The 14,217-nt window shown below is 46.9% G+C and overlaps 1 protein-coding gene across 1 annotated transcript; it reads left to right on the top strand.

The window, feature by feature from the left end:
• Positions 1-8,198: 8,198 nt before the first annotated feature.
• On the top strand, positions 8,199-13,602 carry CUNH1orf162 (chromosome unknown C1orf162 homolog). Its single transcript, XM_045816864.1, has 5 exons — positions 8,199-8,530; positions 9,282-9,330; positions 12,360-12,457; positions 12,747-12,796; positions 13,040-13,602. The coding sequence occupies exons 1-5, from the start codon at positions 8,497-8,499 to the stop codon at positions 13,184-13,186; spliced, it is 378 nt and encodes a 125-aa protein (XP_045672820.1). The 5' UTR covers positions 8,199-8,496; the 3' UTR covers positions 13,187-13,602.
• Positions 13,603-14,217: the final 615 nt, after the last annotated feature.

Genomic DNA, 14,217 nt, shown 5'->3' with positions numbered 1-14,217 from the left:
CACACATATGACGATGACTTCCTAATCCGTGTCTCAAATTGTATTAAGCCGGATAGGTTAGACTAAGTGCTTTAAGAAACTGTCCCCCCAAATCTCAACAGCGTAAACATGGAGAGAGGTTATTACAGAATCCACTCCAGGTTCTGGTGACCCTCCGGAGAAGCTGTCCCTGTATGGTGGCTCGGTGACCTGGCCTCAGAGCTTTCAACCTCATCTCCTCATCCAGAATCTCCGTGCTCACCCTGCAGGGGGGGCGGGGGCGGGGAAGGGGGCAGAGGAGGTCTAGCTTCAGCAGTGAAGTGATCCAACTAGAGGGGGTAGCCATGACTGTTACACCTCGCCCACTGGGCAGAATTTGTCACGTGGCACTGCCCAACCACAAGTGGCTCTGTGACAGAAGGAGCCAGCCACTGGTCAGGGACGAGCGCTAGTGTCTGCCACACAGATCTAGGTCTCTTTTGTGAGCCCCAGACCCGTGCATCCGACCACCCTCACTATGTCTCTGGCAGAATGCCCCGCAGGCACCCTAACCTCCATGTCCAGAAGCGGACTCACTACCTCCCCCGCTCCCACATTCCCCTGTCAGCCAGTGAGACGCGCAGAAAGCCGGGAGTCATCCCGAGTGCTCTGTCTCCCTTCCCTTCCGCTCGCATCTAACAAGTGGATACATGCACCAGTCCGCCTGCCTCTTCTTCCCCGTGGCCACGGCCTCTGGTCACCTCTCCCCCACTTCTCATCACAGCTGCAACGCCAAACCCCTCCTGACCAGCCCTCGCGAGTTCCTCCTGCGCTCTGTTGCCTCAGCCCAAATGTCATCATGTTCCTGCTCTTCCGCAGTCTCCCTGTGGCCTTTAAGGTCAAGTTCGTTTAGGGTCTTGCCCTCCTCTCCAGCCTTTCTTAACTCTTCCATTTCCCATCCCCACCCCACGCTCATACCCCGCAGCACCTGTGATGGTGAAACAGTATTTGCACTTCCCTAAACATGACACAGCAGGCGTTTGCTCACGCTGTCCCTCTGCCTAGAACACGTGAGTCAGCTTTCAAGACACAACTGAAATGTCATCTTCGTGATGCTTTTCTTGATACCCACTCTCCCTCCTTATTGCGTAGCCTGAGCTGCTTCTCCTTCGGGTCCCACTGCATCCTGCAGAGACGCCTGATGTCACATCTGCCACATGTCACCACGCTTGCGTGCCCCGGAACGTGGCATTGCGTGTGGGTGCTCAGCAAACATCGGTTCATGGGTTGATCCTCGCTCCCAGTCCTGAGCTGCTGCTGTTCCCTTCTCTGGCTTCCTCTTCCTCCTGCCCTTCCGTGACATCTTCGGCCCCAGTCTTTGACGGTTTCCCCTCCCGTGTTTCCCCACCACCCTCCCAGATGTCCCTCAGAGGAATTTCTCTCCCTGCCTCTGCCTACTGCTGGTCCGGGCTCTCCGTGTCCCTCAGCTGGCTCCCGGCGGGAACCCCTCCTCAGCCAGGGGTTCCTTGGCTGCCCCGGCTGCCTCCCAAACTGTTCTGGCCCCCAGTTTTAGGGATGCTTTCAGACCGCAAGTCCGATCGTGTTCCCCTTGTTTAAATAAATGCCTTTGGTACAGATAACCCACTTCTCTTCTAAGAAGCCAGAAGCTCTGAGGAAACTGGCTCCTTCCTGCTTCTTCAGCTTCTCTCCCCCCCGCCCCCCCCCCCATGCTGCATGTCCCAGCAGCCGCACACTCTGGCACACTCTGTGCTTGAGAAACCACCCCTCACGCTAGTTTGGTCAGACTTCCTGTCCCCCTTTCTGACACAGGGCTTTTGGGCTTTAATGTTCTGTTCCGTGTGATCATCACCCACCATGCCCCCCTCTGCTTTTGGCCTAAGGAAACTCCAACTGGCACCTCAGAGTTCGGCTCGTCTTCCTCCTCCAGGAAGCCTGCCCTGGTTCCCTGTGTCACAGACACACACGGGCGGGGGCCCCGTGCCTTCACAGCTCATTGTCTTGCTCACCATTACAACCTCAGAACTTACACTCAGGCGTGGCACAAAATAAGTGCTCGCTGTGGAGTGAACGAAAGAACGGATTCTCTCCGCCACTGAGATTCAAAATCTTTGCCGTCCGTCATCGACTCACCTGCTACATCCTCCGCCCCCCCGCCCCACCCTGCGTCCCCGAGCGCCAAGTCCTACTACTTCCAGTGTCCGGGCCGGTTTCCCGTGGGCCCCTCCCCATTCTCGCTGCTCCCGCCCACCCGTGTTAAATACCTCGAACACTGCCCTGCTCTCCTAGAAGATTCCTGCGCCTCTTTCTCTACCCGCAGCTTATCTTACGTGATGTGCTATCACCTTCCTTAATGGCCATGTTTACTATATCCCAGTCCAGAAACCTTTCACGGTCCCTTATTAACCCTGAAAATACATTCCTTGCTCGGGCTGAAAGACTCCAGCAGTCTGGCTGAAGTCCACCCAAGGAACTGAGTCTTCTTCCCCACGTTCCGGCTCTTGTTTCCTCCCTCAGGTTCCTGCTCTTTGGCAGTCTTTCTGTGGCCTTTAAGGTCAAGTTCAAATTGCCCCACCCTTACAAACGCCCCGCCCTGGAACGGTGCTGAGATCTCAGAAATACAGCGCTTGAACCCAGCAACCAGACATGGGCCTGGGGCGCTCCTCACACACTTTCTCCTTCCCTCCCCGCCCCATCCAGGTGCAGGCCCCGGCCCCGGCCCCCAGGTCTATCCGCAGGCATCTCTGCCTGATGTCGCCCACTCCACGAGGCCCTGGGACTTGCCCTGTCTCTGTCTTCCCCAGGCTCTCTGCCTGGTCAACTCTGTCCTGTCCTCTCTCTGGTTGTCCCTGAATGTGTCTGCTCCTTCCCCGGGCACCTGTTTTATCCAGAGTCTCCCCCATGGACTCTCAGGCATGGGTGGCGTTTGCTGCTTTTCTCCGTGGCGCGAACTCGACCCGCGATCAGCCTCCCCTTCACTCGTCTGGCCATCTCTGCCCCGGGAGGTGGTCGGGTCCGTGACAGCACCCAGCCCGCTGTGTGGCCCATTGCGTTTACTTAATGAGTGTATTTATTAATATTGTGTTATGAATAAACGTTTATAAATGATTTGCCTTCTCTTTGAAGGGCTCTCCGTGCTCTTAACACAAAGTCCGCACAGCTGGCATTTAACTTTATTTTTTTAATCCTCAGCCGAGGACATGCTTCTTGATTTGGGAGAGAGAGGAAGTGGGGAGAGAGAACTGGTTGCCTCCCGTACACACCCCGATGGGGGGTCGAACCCACAACCTAGGTATGGGCCCTGACCGGGGATCGAACTCACAACCTTTTGGTGTACCTGACATCGCTCCAACCAATCGATCCACCAGCCAGGGCAGCGCTTAACTCTTCACACAGCTGCTCGGTTTGTCTGTTTGTTCTATTCACCTCATCTCCGTGGTTAGAATAAATGACACTGTAAGATGCTTGATGACAATGACCATCCCACACTGCTCACCACCGCCCCCAACACCAGTACCTGGCGTGTGGTTAAATACTCAACATGTACTTGATTAAAAATAAATTTGTCTGATCCCTTGTGCTCTGACTTTCATGTTTCAAAAGATATGAAAGAAGTTCTCTGCTTATGGGATTAAAAAAATACAGTGTTGTCCTCAAAGAGGAAGTCCGCCCTCGAGTTTCATTGATTTGCAACACAGCTTGATGAGGCCACGACAGTGACAGTAGTCACTTAGTCATTTTTGAAAAATAAGAGTAGCTGCGGAAGCAAGTTTCAAGTTCAGTTTTACACAGTGGCTTCTCGTGACTGGACGTTTTCTGAAAAGGTAAATGGATTTACCCCATGCTTTTAATCTAGACAAGATAATCATTCACCGAAGGAAAATGTCACCTGATTGTTAGTAGTTTCTATCACTTTCTGTCTTCTAAACTTCATCTGGTGGGAAGGGGATTGGGTTTGAACGCCCGCACGGAGTTGGTGAATTTAAGCGCAACCAGGAAGGTCCTGCGGTGCTGGACAGCATGTGAAAAAGTGTACGTAGCATTGTTTCTGTTTCATTGTCTGCTTCTGCCAAGTGCGTGAGTGTTGTTTTCCAAGGACAATGTGTTTCCCTCTTTCCTCCGCCTGGATTTGTAAGTAGCTATTGCCCTGTGGTGTTGGGTAATGGTTTTGTCTTTCGGGTTGGGGTGGCCTGACTTTTTTTTAAGGCTTCTGTGGTAACATTTCTTTGGGACAGTTACAAATTCAGAGCCACTGTGGTGAAGGTTCAGATTTTACAGAAACCTCTGAAGATCTTCTCTTCCACCTCCCCAGGGGTAGTAGGGTCTAGTATAAGTTCATAGGACAAGTTCATACTGTGTTTCTTTGGCTCAAGCCCATATTTCAACATATTTTAAATGGTGTATAAATATCTTATGGTGCTTTATAGAGCACTGTTGATTTTTAAATGCAAAAAAGGAGCAAAAGAGTGCTAGAAAAACCATTGCCACCGCTGATTCCACTACGCATGGTGGCCTTCTGTTCTCCTAGCTCAGGGTTCTCGCACCGTTTCCCCGCTGGTGCCTTTCTTACCGTCCCGCTGCGTGATCTAAAACAGTCGGGTCGAGTGGTAAGTCGCTGGATACGAAGCTGCTGTTGCTGCTGCTCCAAGGCAGTGAGGTCCTGCTCCCAGCCCTCCCCCACGTGCAAGGACTTGGGAATTGATTCCCTTTTGAGAGCTGGACGATTAAACAACTGATGTCATTCGTTGTCTAGATACATTACCCTAAAATACAGTGATATAGCAGAGCCAAAAATTCTTACCATGGGTTTACTTAAATATGAGATAAAAGTGTGGCCTCCTAAAATTGTTTTATTATAAAGTAATGAAATATAAATAGTAACACAAGTGGAGACGTTTATGAACAAGCAGGGAACTGGGTAAGCAAGCTGTAGTGCGTAGCTGTAGCGGAAAGACCTGTCACCACGAAAAATGCTTCTAGGAAATGTTCTGTGAAGTGAGAGAATGCCTATGATAAAAAGCTTTTTTTTAAGAACTTCCGGCCAAGATGGAGGCACAGGTAGACACACTGTGCCTCCTCGAACAACCAAAAGAAGAACAATGACAATTTAAAAACAAAAAGCAACCAGAACTGCCAGAAAATTGAACTGTATGGAAGTCTGACAACCAAGGAGTTAAAGAAGAAACGTCCATCCAGACCAGTAGGAGGAGCGGAGTAGGGCAGCTGGGTGGAGAGGACTCCCAGCAAGGTGGTGGCTGGAGGAGCAGGCAGTCCCACATTCTCATGCAGATAAACCAGGAGGAACAACTGGGAAGCAGAATGAACTGCGCAACCCAGGGCCCCAGCTCGGGGAAATAAAGCCTCAAAACACCGATTGAAAACACCTGTGGCAGGAGAGACTCCCAGCCTCACAGGAGAGTTCGTTGGAGAGACCCACTGGGTCCCAGGAAAGTACACAAACCCATCCACACAGGAATTAGCACCAGAAGGGCTCGATTTGCTGGTGGGAGGCAGGGGAAGTGACTGAAACCCGGCAGAGAGCGGAGCAAGTGCCATTGTTCCCTCTCAGACCCCTCCCCCACATACAGCATCACAACGCAGACATGGGTTGCCTCGCCCCGGTGAATACCTAAGGCTTTGCCCCTCACTATGTAACAGATGCAACAAGACAAAAAAAATGGCTCAAACAAAAGAACAGATCAAAGCTCCAGAACAAATAAAACTAAGTGATGAAGAGATAGCCAACTTATCAGATGCACATTTCAAAACACTGGTAATCAGGATGCTCACAGAATTGGTTGAATTTGGTTGCAAATTAGATTAAAAAATGAAGGCTATGCTAAGTGAAGTAAAGGAAAATGTACAGGGAACCAATAGTGATGGGAAGGAAATTGGGACTCAAATCAATGGTGTGGACCAGAAGGAAGAAAGAAACATCCAGCCAAAAAAAAAATGAAGAAACAAGAATTCAAAAAATGAGAAGCTTAGGAACCTCCAGGACATCTTTAAATGTTCCAACATCAGCATTATAGGGGTACCAGAAGGAGAAGAGGAAGAGCAACAAGTGGAAAGTTTATTTGAACAAATAATAAAGGAGAACTTCCCCATTCTGGCTAAGGAAACAGACTTCCAGGAAGTCCAGGAAGCTCCGAGAGTCCCAGAGAACTTGGACCCAAGGAGGAACATGCCCAGGCACATCATAATTACATTACCCAAGATTAAAGATAAGGAGAGAATCTTAAAAGCAGCAAGAGGAAAGGAGACAGTTACCTAAAATGTAGTGCCTATAAGACTGTTAGCTGATTTCTCAAAAGAGGCCTTACAGGCAAGAAGGGTCTGGGAAGAAGTATTCCAAGTTATGAAAGGCAGGGACCTACATCCAAGATTGCTCTATCCAGCAAAGCTATCATTTAGAATGGAAGGGCAGATCAAGTGCTTCCCAGATAAGGTCAAGTTAAAGGAGTTTATCATCACCAAGCCCTTATTATATGAAATGTTAAAGGGATTTATCTAAGAAAAAGATAAAAATATAAACAGTAAAATGATAGCAAACTCACAATTATTAACAACTACACCAAAAACAAAAACTAACTAAGCAAACAACTAGAACAGGAACAGAACCACAGGAAGGGAGATCACATGGAAGGTTATCAACAGGGGAGTGGGAGGGGGAGAGAGGGGAAAAGGTACAGAGAATAAGTAGCATAGATGGTAGGTAGAAAATAGACAGGGGAAGGATAGGAATAGTATGGGAAATGTAGAAACCAAAGAACTTACATGTACAACCCATGGACATGAACTAAAATGGGGGAATGATGGTGGGAGGGGGGAGTACAGGGCAGAGGGGAATAAAGGGGAGAAAAAAATGAGACAACTGTAATGCCATAATCAATAAAATATATTTTAAAAAAGCTTTCTAAAGCCCTGGCTGGCATAGCTCAGTGGATTGACTGCGGGCTGTGAACCAAAGCATCGCAGGTTCAATTCCCAGTCAGGACACATGCCTGGGTTGCAGGCCATGGCCCCCAGCAACCGCACACTGATGTTTCTCTCTCTCTCTCTCTTTCTCCCTCCCTTCCCTCTCTGAAAATACATTTAAAAAATAAAAATAAAATCTTAAAAAAAAGAAAGAAAAACTTTGTTAGAAATATGTATTTAAAAAGCTTTTAAAAAATAAATAAAAGGATGTGTGAAGAAATACTTCAACTAGTCTTTTCAAAATGTGTGGCAGACACTCTCATGTGTGTGGGATCTTTACAAATCAGACTTGTAGATCCAGAGAACAGATGCCAGAGGCGGGGGCGGTGGGGACATGTGGGAAGGGGGTCAACGGTACACACTTCCAGTGGGAAGAGAAATAAGCCCTGGGGACCTAGTGTCCAGCATGGTGAGTACAGTGAAGACTGTATTGCATATTTGAAAGTTGCTAAGAAAATAGATCTTAAACGTTCTCATCACAAGAAAGAAATTGCAGCTAACTTACTGTGGTGATCATTGCCATGTATACATATATCAAATCATTGATTTGTAAACCTTCCATGTGTACACCAATGTGATGTGTCAATTATGTCTCAATAAAACTGAAAAAAATAAAACATTAAACAAAATTTAAATTCATGGAAGTACAACTAAAAGGAAATACTCTAAAATATTAACCATGGGGCAGTGGGAGTTTGGGTGCTTTTACTTTTCTGCTTTTCAGGACTTTGTACTTTTTGGTACAAATATAAGTAAAAGCACAGGGCGGGGGGGCGAGGGGGGGAAGGGGATTGAGAACCATAGCCTAGACCAGGATATTGACATGCTTGAAAAGCAGTGTGCGAACAGAAGTGTCTCATGGAGCCAAAGGACCGCCAACAGCAAGTTTGTCCACGTTCACTCAGTCTGGCCGGGGAAGAGGGAGGCAGATGCCTCAGACCTAGATAACAACCGGTGTTAAAAATATCCGCCCTGGCTGGTGTAGCTCCATGGATTGAGCACAGGCCTGTGGACCTCCAGTAGGGGGCGAGCGAGAGGCAACCACACAATGGTGTTTCTCTCCCTCTCTCCTTCCCCTCCTCTAAAAATAAATAAATAACTAAAATCTTTTTTAAAAATATTATTTAAAAATATCCATTTGTCTTCTCCCATCCTGATTTCAGTCGTGTGGTTTTCATTGGCTTTCTTACCTGTTCTGATAGAATGCTACCTGTCCCACCAACATGTTCCTTCTGTCATTTCAGAGCCTACCTCCGTCTGCTGTGAGTCGGTCGGTGGGAGCTAGTTCTGGAGTAATCTGTCCGTTCTGGGTTCCCTGATAAGATCAAATTTCTAGGCCTGCAAAGCTGAGGAGGACTGGCTGCTGAGCTGCGGCAACCACACCACAGCCCGTGACCACTGACGCCGGGACCACGCCCCGCCCACGACCTGCCTCCCTCTCCCTGGTACTGCTCCTACACTGAGATCGCAGTTGACCCCTGCGCTGCCTCTCCTCTCCAGGCTTTCTCAGAGGCACCTTCTTCATTCTCAGGGGAAGACAGCATGGGAGCAGGTCCATCCCAACCTGAATGCAACAGTAAGTCCGGGACAGAACCCGTTGCCTGCCTGGCCGCTTTGTTCAGAGGACCTGGCGTGGCTGGGAAGTGCGCCGTAATGACGTAGCATTTCTGAAGTTGGAAGAGCCTTGCTTCCCTGTGCTGAAGAGTGGAAAGGGGCCCAGAGAGAATGGACCCTCCAACTTTGAGTAAAGGGTGTCTCTGTGCTTGGTAGTAGACCAGCGGGGTAGTTTGAGGAAAGGCAGTTTGCGTTCTTCCTACCCACCCCACTGTGGTGTAGGTGTTGGGAAAAGTCACTGCGCTCCTTCCCCTTCCCTGCAGACAGGTGAACAAACCAAGAAAGCAGCAAGGGCAGATCTATCGCCAAGGATCTTGGGCAACACTAGTTCTGGAATTCCGTTTTGGTGCTTGACTTCCTGGCCTGGAGATGGATTCTCTGCTTGGAGCCGAGGGAGCTTATGTCCCTAGGAGTCCTATTAAAAGCTTTGAGGGAGACAGAGAGGTTTTTGTCTATCAAAGGGACATACGGAGCTATAGAAACACTAGGCTTTTCCTTCATTAGTGTGGCTGATGGTTTTTTAAGTTCTGGTTCTAATTTCCACGTTACAGGATGCAGGATCTAAGGAACAATGTTCTCTCCGTTTGCTGAATTCTAGCCCCCTACATTAATCTCCGCTGGGTGCTTGGAGAGGGTGGGCACCTGGGACACTTAAGCTGGGAAGGTGCAGAGAGAGTGGCAGACACACTAACCCCCTTCGTGTTCTCTCATAGTCCACACCAACCCAACTACCGCAGCACCCTGTTCCTGCGGCTACCTCAAGTAAGTGATCGTTCTCACACCCATTTCATCTTGTACCACGTGGGGCTCGATTTTGTGTTGACAGCTTGGCCGTAGGGACTTGGGGAAGGACGTCTGGGGAGGAGAGGTCAGAAAGAGTGGAAGAACTAAATCATTTGTTATCCTTGTAGTGTTTTCCTTAACCAAGGGACCTCCAAGACTCAAGAGATCTGTGAATCTCCTAGATTTATAAATAAAATTTGCTGTATGGGGCCACCTATGAACGTTTTTTAAAATTACAGCTGACATACCATATTATATTAATTTCAGGTGTAATGACATAGTGATTGGACATTTATATAACTTACAACTCATTCTGCCAACTCCCCTCACATTTGGCAATTGTCAGTTTATTCTCTGTCTCTACGAGTTTGTTTCTGTTTTGTTTACTTTTTATTTTTTTGGATTCTACATATAAGTAAAAACATATGCTATTTTTCTTTCTCTGACTTTTTTCACTTAGCATAAGTGAAATACCCTGTAGATCCATTCACGCTATTGCAAATGGCAAGATTTCACTCTTTTTTAATGACTAATATTCCGTTATATAAACACCTGCCCACAACTTGCCTCTCTCTCATTGTTACTGCCCTTATTTTGAGATCACAGTTGCTCCCTCCACTGCCTCTCCTTTCCAGGTTCTCTCAGAGGTGTAGATATGCCACATCTTCTGTATCCATTGATCTGTTGGTAGACACTTAGGTTGCTTTCATATCTTGACTACTGTAAATAATGCTGCAATGATCATAAGGGTGCATATGTCTTTCCAAATTAGTATTTTGAGTTTCTTCAAGTAACTTCCCAAAAGTAGAATAACTGGGTCATAAGGCAGTTTCATTTTCAGGCTTTTGAGGAACCTTATGCTCTTTTTCCTAGTAGCTGCACCAATTTACCATTCTGCCAACAGTGCATGAGGGTTCCCTTTTCTCCACATCCTCACCAACACTTATTTGTGGATTTGCTGATGATAGTCATTCTGACAGGTGTAAGGTGGTATTTCATTGTGATTTTAATTTGAATTTCCCTGATGTTGAGCCTATTTTCATATGTCTATTGACCATCTGTATGTCCTCTTTGGGAAAAGGTCCATTTAGGTCCTCTGTCCATTTTTCTTGGTGTTAAGTTGTATGAGTTTCTTGTATATTTTGGATATTGACCTCTAATCAGATGTATAGTTAGCAAATCTATCTTCTCCCATTCAGTAGGTTGGCTTTTCATTGTTGTATTTTTAATGGTTTTCTCTCTGTGCAAAAACTTTTTAGCTTGATGTAGTCCCAAACTAAATTAAATTTGTTTAATTTTTTTATTTGTTTCCCTTGCTCGAGGAGACACATCCAAAAAACATACTACTAAAAGCAATGTCAAAGAGTTTACTGCCTATGTTTTCATCTAGGAGTTTTATGGTTTTGAGTCTTACATTTAACTCTTTAATCCATTTTGAGTTTATTCTAGTATATGGGATAAGAAAATAATCCATTGTCATTCTTTTGCATGTATCTGTCCAGTTTTCTAAACATCCTTTACTGAGGAAACTGTCTTTACCCAACTATATATTCTTGTTTCCTTTCTCATAGATTAATTAACACATAGGCATGGGATTATTTCTGGGCTCCCTGTTCTGTTCTGTTGATCTATATGTCTGTTTTTATGCTAGCTCCATGCTCTTTTCATTACTATGACTTTGAAGTATAGTTTAATACCAGGTAGTGCGATACCTCCAACTCTGTTCTTCTTTCTCAAGATGGCTTTGGCTATTTAGGGTCTTTTGTGGTTCCATAGAAATTTTAAGATTATTTGTTCTAGTTCTGGTATTTTGATAGGGATTGCTCTGAATCTGTAGGTTGCTTTGAGTAGTGTGGATATTTTAACAATGTTAATTCTTCATATCCATGAGTATAGTATGGCCTTTCATTTATTACTCTCTTTTTCAATTTCTTTCCTCAGTGTCTTACAGTTTTTGAGCACAGGTCTTTTGCCTCCTTGGTTGAATTTATTCCTAGGTATTTCATTCTTGTTGATGCAATTTTAAATGGGATTTTCATAATTTTCTTTCTGATAGTTTGTTAGTAGTATATAAAAATGCAACCAATTTCTGAATATTAATTTGGTATCCTGAGATTTGTTGAGTTCATTTATTCTAATAATTTTTGGTGGATTTTTTAGGGTTTTCTCTATATAGTCATCTGCAAATGATGACAGTTTTACTTCTTCCTTTCCAATTTGGATGCCTTTTATTTCTTTTTCTTGACTGACTGTTGTGGCTAGGACTTCCAGTACTGTCATATAAAAGTGGTGAAAGTGGACATTGTTGTATCTGCTCTTAGATAAAAAGCTTGTAGCTCTTCACCATTGATGATGCCATCGGTGGGTTGGTCATAGATGACCTTTATGACGTTAAAATATGTTTCCTCTATCCCCACTTCGCTGAGAGTTTTTATCATGAATAGATGTTGGATTTTGTCCAATGCCGTTTCTGCATTTATTGATATAATCGTATGACTTTTTCATTTGGTTCTGTGGTAGGTCACATCAACTGATTTGTGAATATCGAACTAGCCTTGCACCCCAGAAACAAATCCCACTCAATCATGGTATAAAATCTTTTCAATGTATTGCTGAATTCATTTACAGGTATTTTGTTGAGGATTTTTACATCTATGTTCACAGCCTATAATTTCTCTCTCTCTCTCTCTCGTTTTGGAGTGTTTCTGTCTGGTTTCCATGCCTCATATTGCTGGCCTCATATAGTGAGTTTGGGAGCCTCTCCTCCACTTCAATTTTGTGGAATAGTTTGAGAACTAGGAACATTTCTTGAGGGGAAAGAGAGTCCGTGGCTTTCGTCGAGGCCTCAAACAGATCTGAAACCTGAAACCAAAAAGGTGAAAACCAGTAGCAAGTGTGAAAGCTGTTTCAGAGGTTTACCCATAAAAGGGAAATGTTACACTCGGGTCTCCAGAAACGGGCTTCCAGGGGCCCAGAAAACCCTCTGCTCCCTTTCTTTGCCATGACAGAAGAGAAGTTCAGTGGGCCTTAGCCTTTCTTGCTGGGATTCTACTGGCATCAGTGTTGATGATGATTGTCTTCCTTATCATCAAGTGCTGCAGGAAATGTAAGTGGCTCCTGGGAGATGGGGCGGCGCTTTGGTCTCTGCCATGGAGAGTGGAGTCAGCCTTGAGTGGAAAGCAGAAAGGAGGGGGTAAAACCTGCTCAGCCCACCTTCTCTGCAGACCACAGACTGGAGTCCCTCCATTTCTCACCTGCCCTCCTGACCCTCCACCTTTCCCACCTACATCTCCTCCCAGCCCACCCATCCCCCCCGGGACTGAAGGGAGAGGCTTCCAGTTCCTCCAGACCCCACCAGTGAGATTTGCCCCTTTTCTTCCTGGCACTTGTGGCAGGTCACTCAAGTCCCCAGGCTCTGGATGATCACTCAGGTTCTCTGGCCGAGGTAAGATGACCATGCTGTTTCCGTGACCGTGGAAACCTGCAGCCATTGGACTTTCCCTCTGTGCTGTGCCTTATCCACTAGACTAGGGATGTTTTTCTGGGCGCTGGGCAAGTGCTTCTTTGCGGGGTTCTTCTGCTCTCTTTGGGTCTTCTCTGACCAAAGCTTTCAAGTTGCTCCTGAAGAGGCCCTCGGAGTCCAAGAGACAAGGTGAATTAGCTCATCGTCCTCCCCCTTCCTCTGTAGTTTTCATCCACCCCGGACAAGGCACTTACCTCTGCTGACACGGATTTCAAAATCTTGGAGGAAACGAGGGACCACTGCAGCGAAAACCATCCAGCAAACGCAAACTCGGTCGTCTACGCTCAGATCCGCGTGACAGGCTCACCCTGAGTTTCCAGGAAGGCTTGGGTCCTGTTCCTCTCGCACCAGCTCCGTCTCCACATGTCACGTTCCCTTCTTCGGCATCGGGACCACCGTCTGGGTGGAACTGCAGCTGGGGCTGTTTGGGTGCGGCCTGGCCATCCCAGCCTGCAGTTCTGTGACCCGGATCAGCCTTTTGCTTGGCCCGAGAAAAGATTGCCGGCCTCCCCACTTGGACTGACAGCTCGTGAGCCCCCCGCCGAGGCCAAGCCTGCCTCCCTTCGCCCCTTCCAAAGTGCCCCGCACAGACTCCGTGCACCAAGAGTGTTCTCTCCGGGTCATGGGTCAGCGTGGGGGGGGGGGCGGCCAAATGGACAATCTGGCAAGAATTAAACCTTAATTCTTAAATAAACCTTTATTCTTAAATAAAACCAAACCTTCTGCAATGTCGGCTTCCTCTTCATCATGTCTCCCTGTTACCTCCAAATACTGGGGCCAAACCTCCAGAGGGTGTCCCCAGCCGGAGGGGACTGGCAGAGGTGATGGTCCTTAAGTTCAGGGCTGATCCAGGCACAGGTCCCAGCCTCTACCACCACTGCCTGGCTACATTCATTCAGACCCGAAAACACCTCTTAGGGCCAGAATAAATGAGACGTAACGCTCATGCGCCCTCTGCATGTCCCAGGGTCCCACACGCGCACGAGGTCCCTGCGGCTGAAGCCCCGATCGGATGCGGGCGTTCACCTCCTTCAGGAGCATGAGGTGTGCAGAGCACCGTTAGACGGGAGCTGGAGATTAAGCTGTTAATCCCCCAAGTCCCAGTGGATAATCCCACAGACGGTCCCAGTAAAAATGCCAATAAGATTACTTTTTACTCAGCAAGATTACTCTAAAGTTACTCTGTGAACAATGACCAAAAAAAGCAAATCCAGAAAAATTCATAAAAATAAGTAAGCAGGTTAAAGTAACATGGGAAACCTGGCCCCAACAGTTCATTGAAAGTCCTATTTTTATTAAGCATATGAAGACTAATTGAAATGATATGTTAGTAGCACATGAAT

The sequence above is a fragment of the Phyllostomus hastatus genome, unplaced genomic scaffold (genome assembly GCF_019186645.2).
Source record: "Phyllostomus hastatus isolate PE091 unplaced genomic scaffold, TTU_PhHast_1.1 phas_scaffold_216, whole genome shotgun sequence".
NCBI lineage: Eukaryota > Metazoa > Chordata > Mammalia > Chiroptera > Phyllostomidae > Phyllostomus > Phyllostomus hastatus.
Note: the sequence above shows the minus strand (reverse complement) of the source record. Positions and strands in the feature narration are given on the sequence as shown.

Bases quoted from the DNA above. Each gene is read 5' to 3' on its own strand.
- CUNH1orf162 (XM_045816864.1), top strand. From the start codon at position 8,497: ATGGGAGCAGGTCCATCCCAACCTGAATGCAACA. The intron at 8,531-9,281 runs GTAAGTCCGGGA...GTTCTCTCATAG, and splicing joins ATCCCAACCTGAATGCAACA to TCCACACCAACCCAACTACC. The intron at 9,331-12,359 runs GTAAGTGATCGT...TTGCCATGACAG, and splicing joins TGTTCCTGCGGCTACCTCAA to AAGAGAAGTTCAGTGGGCCT.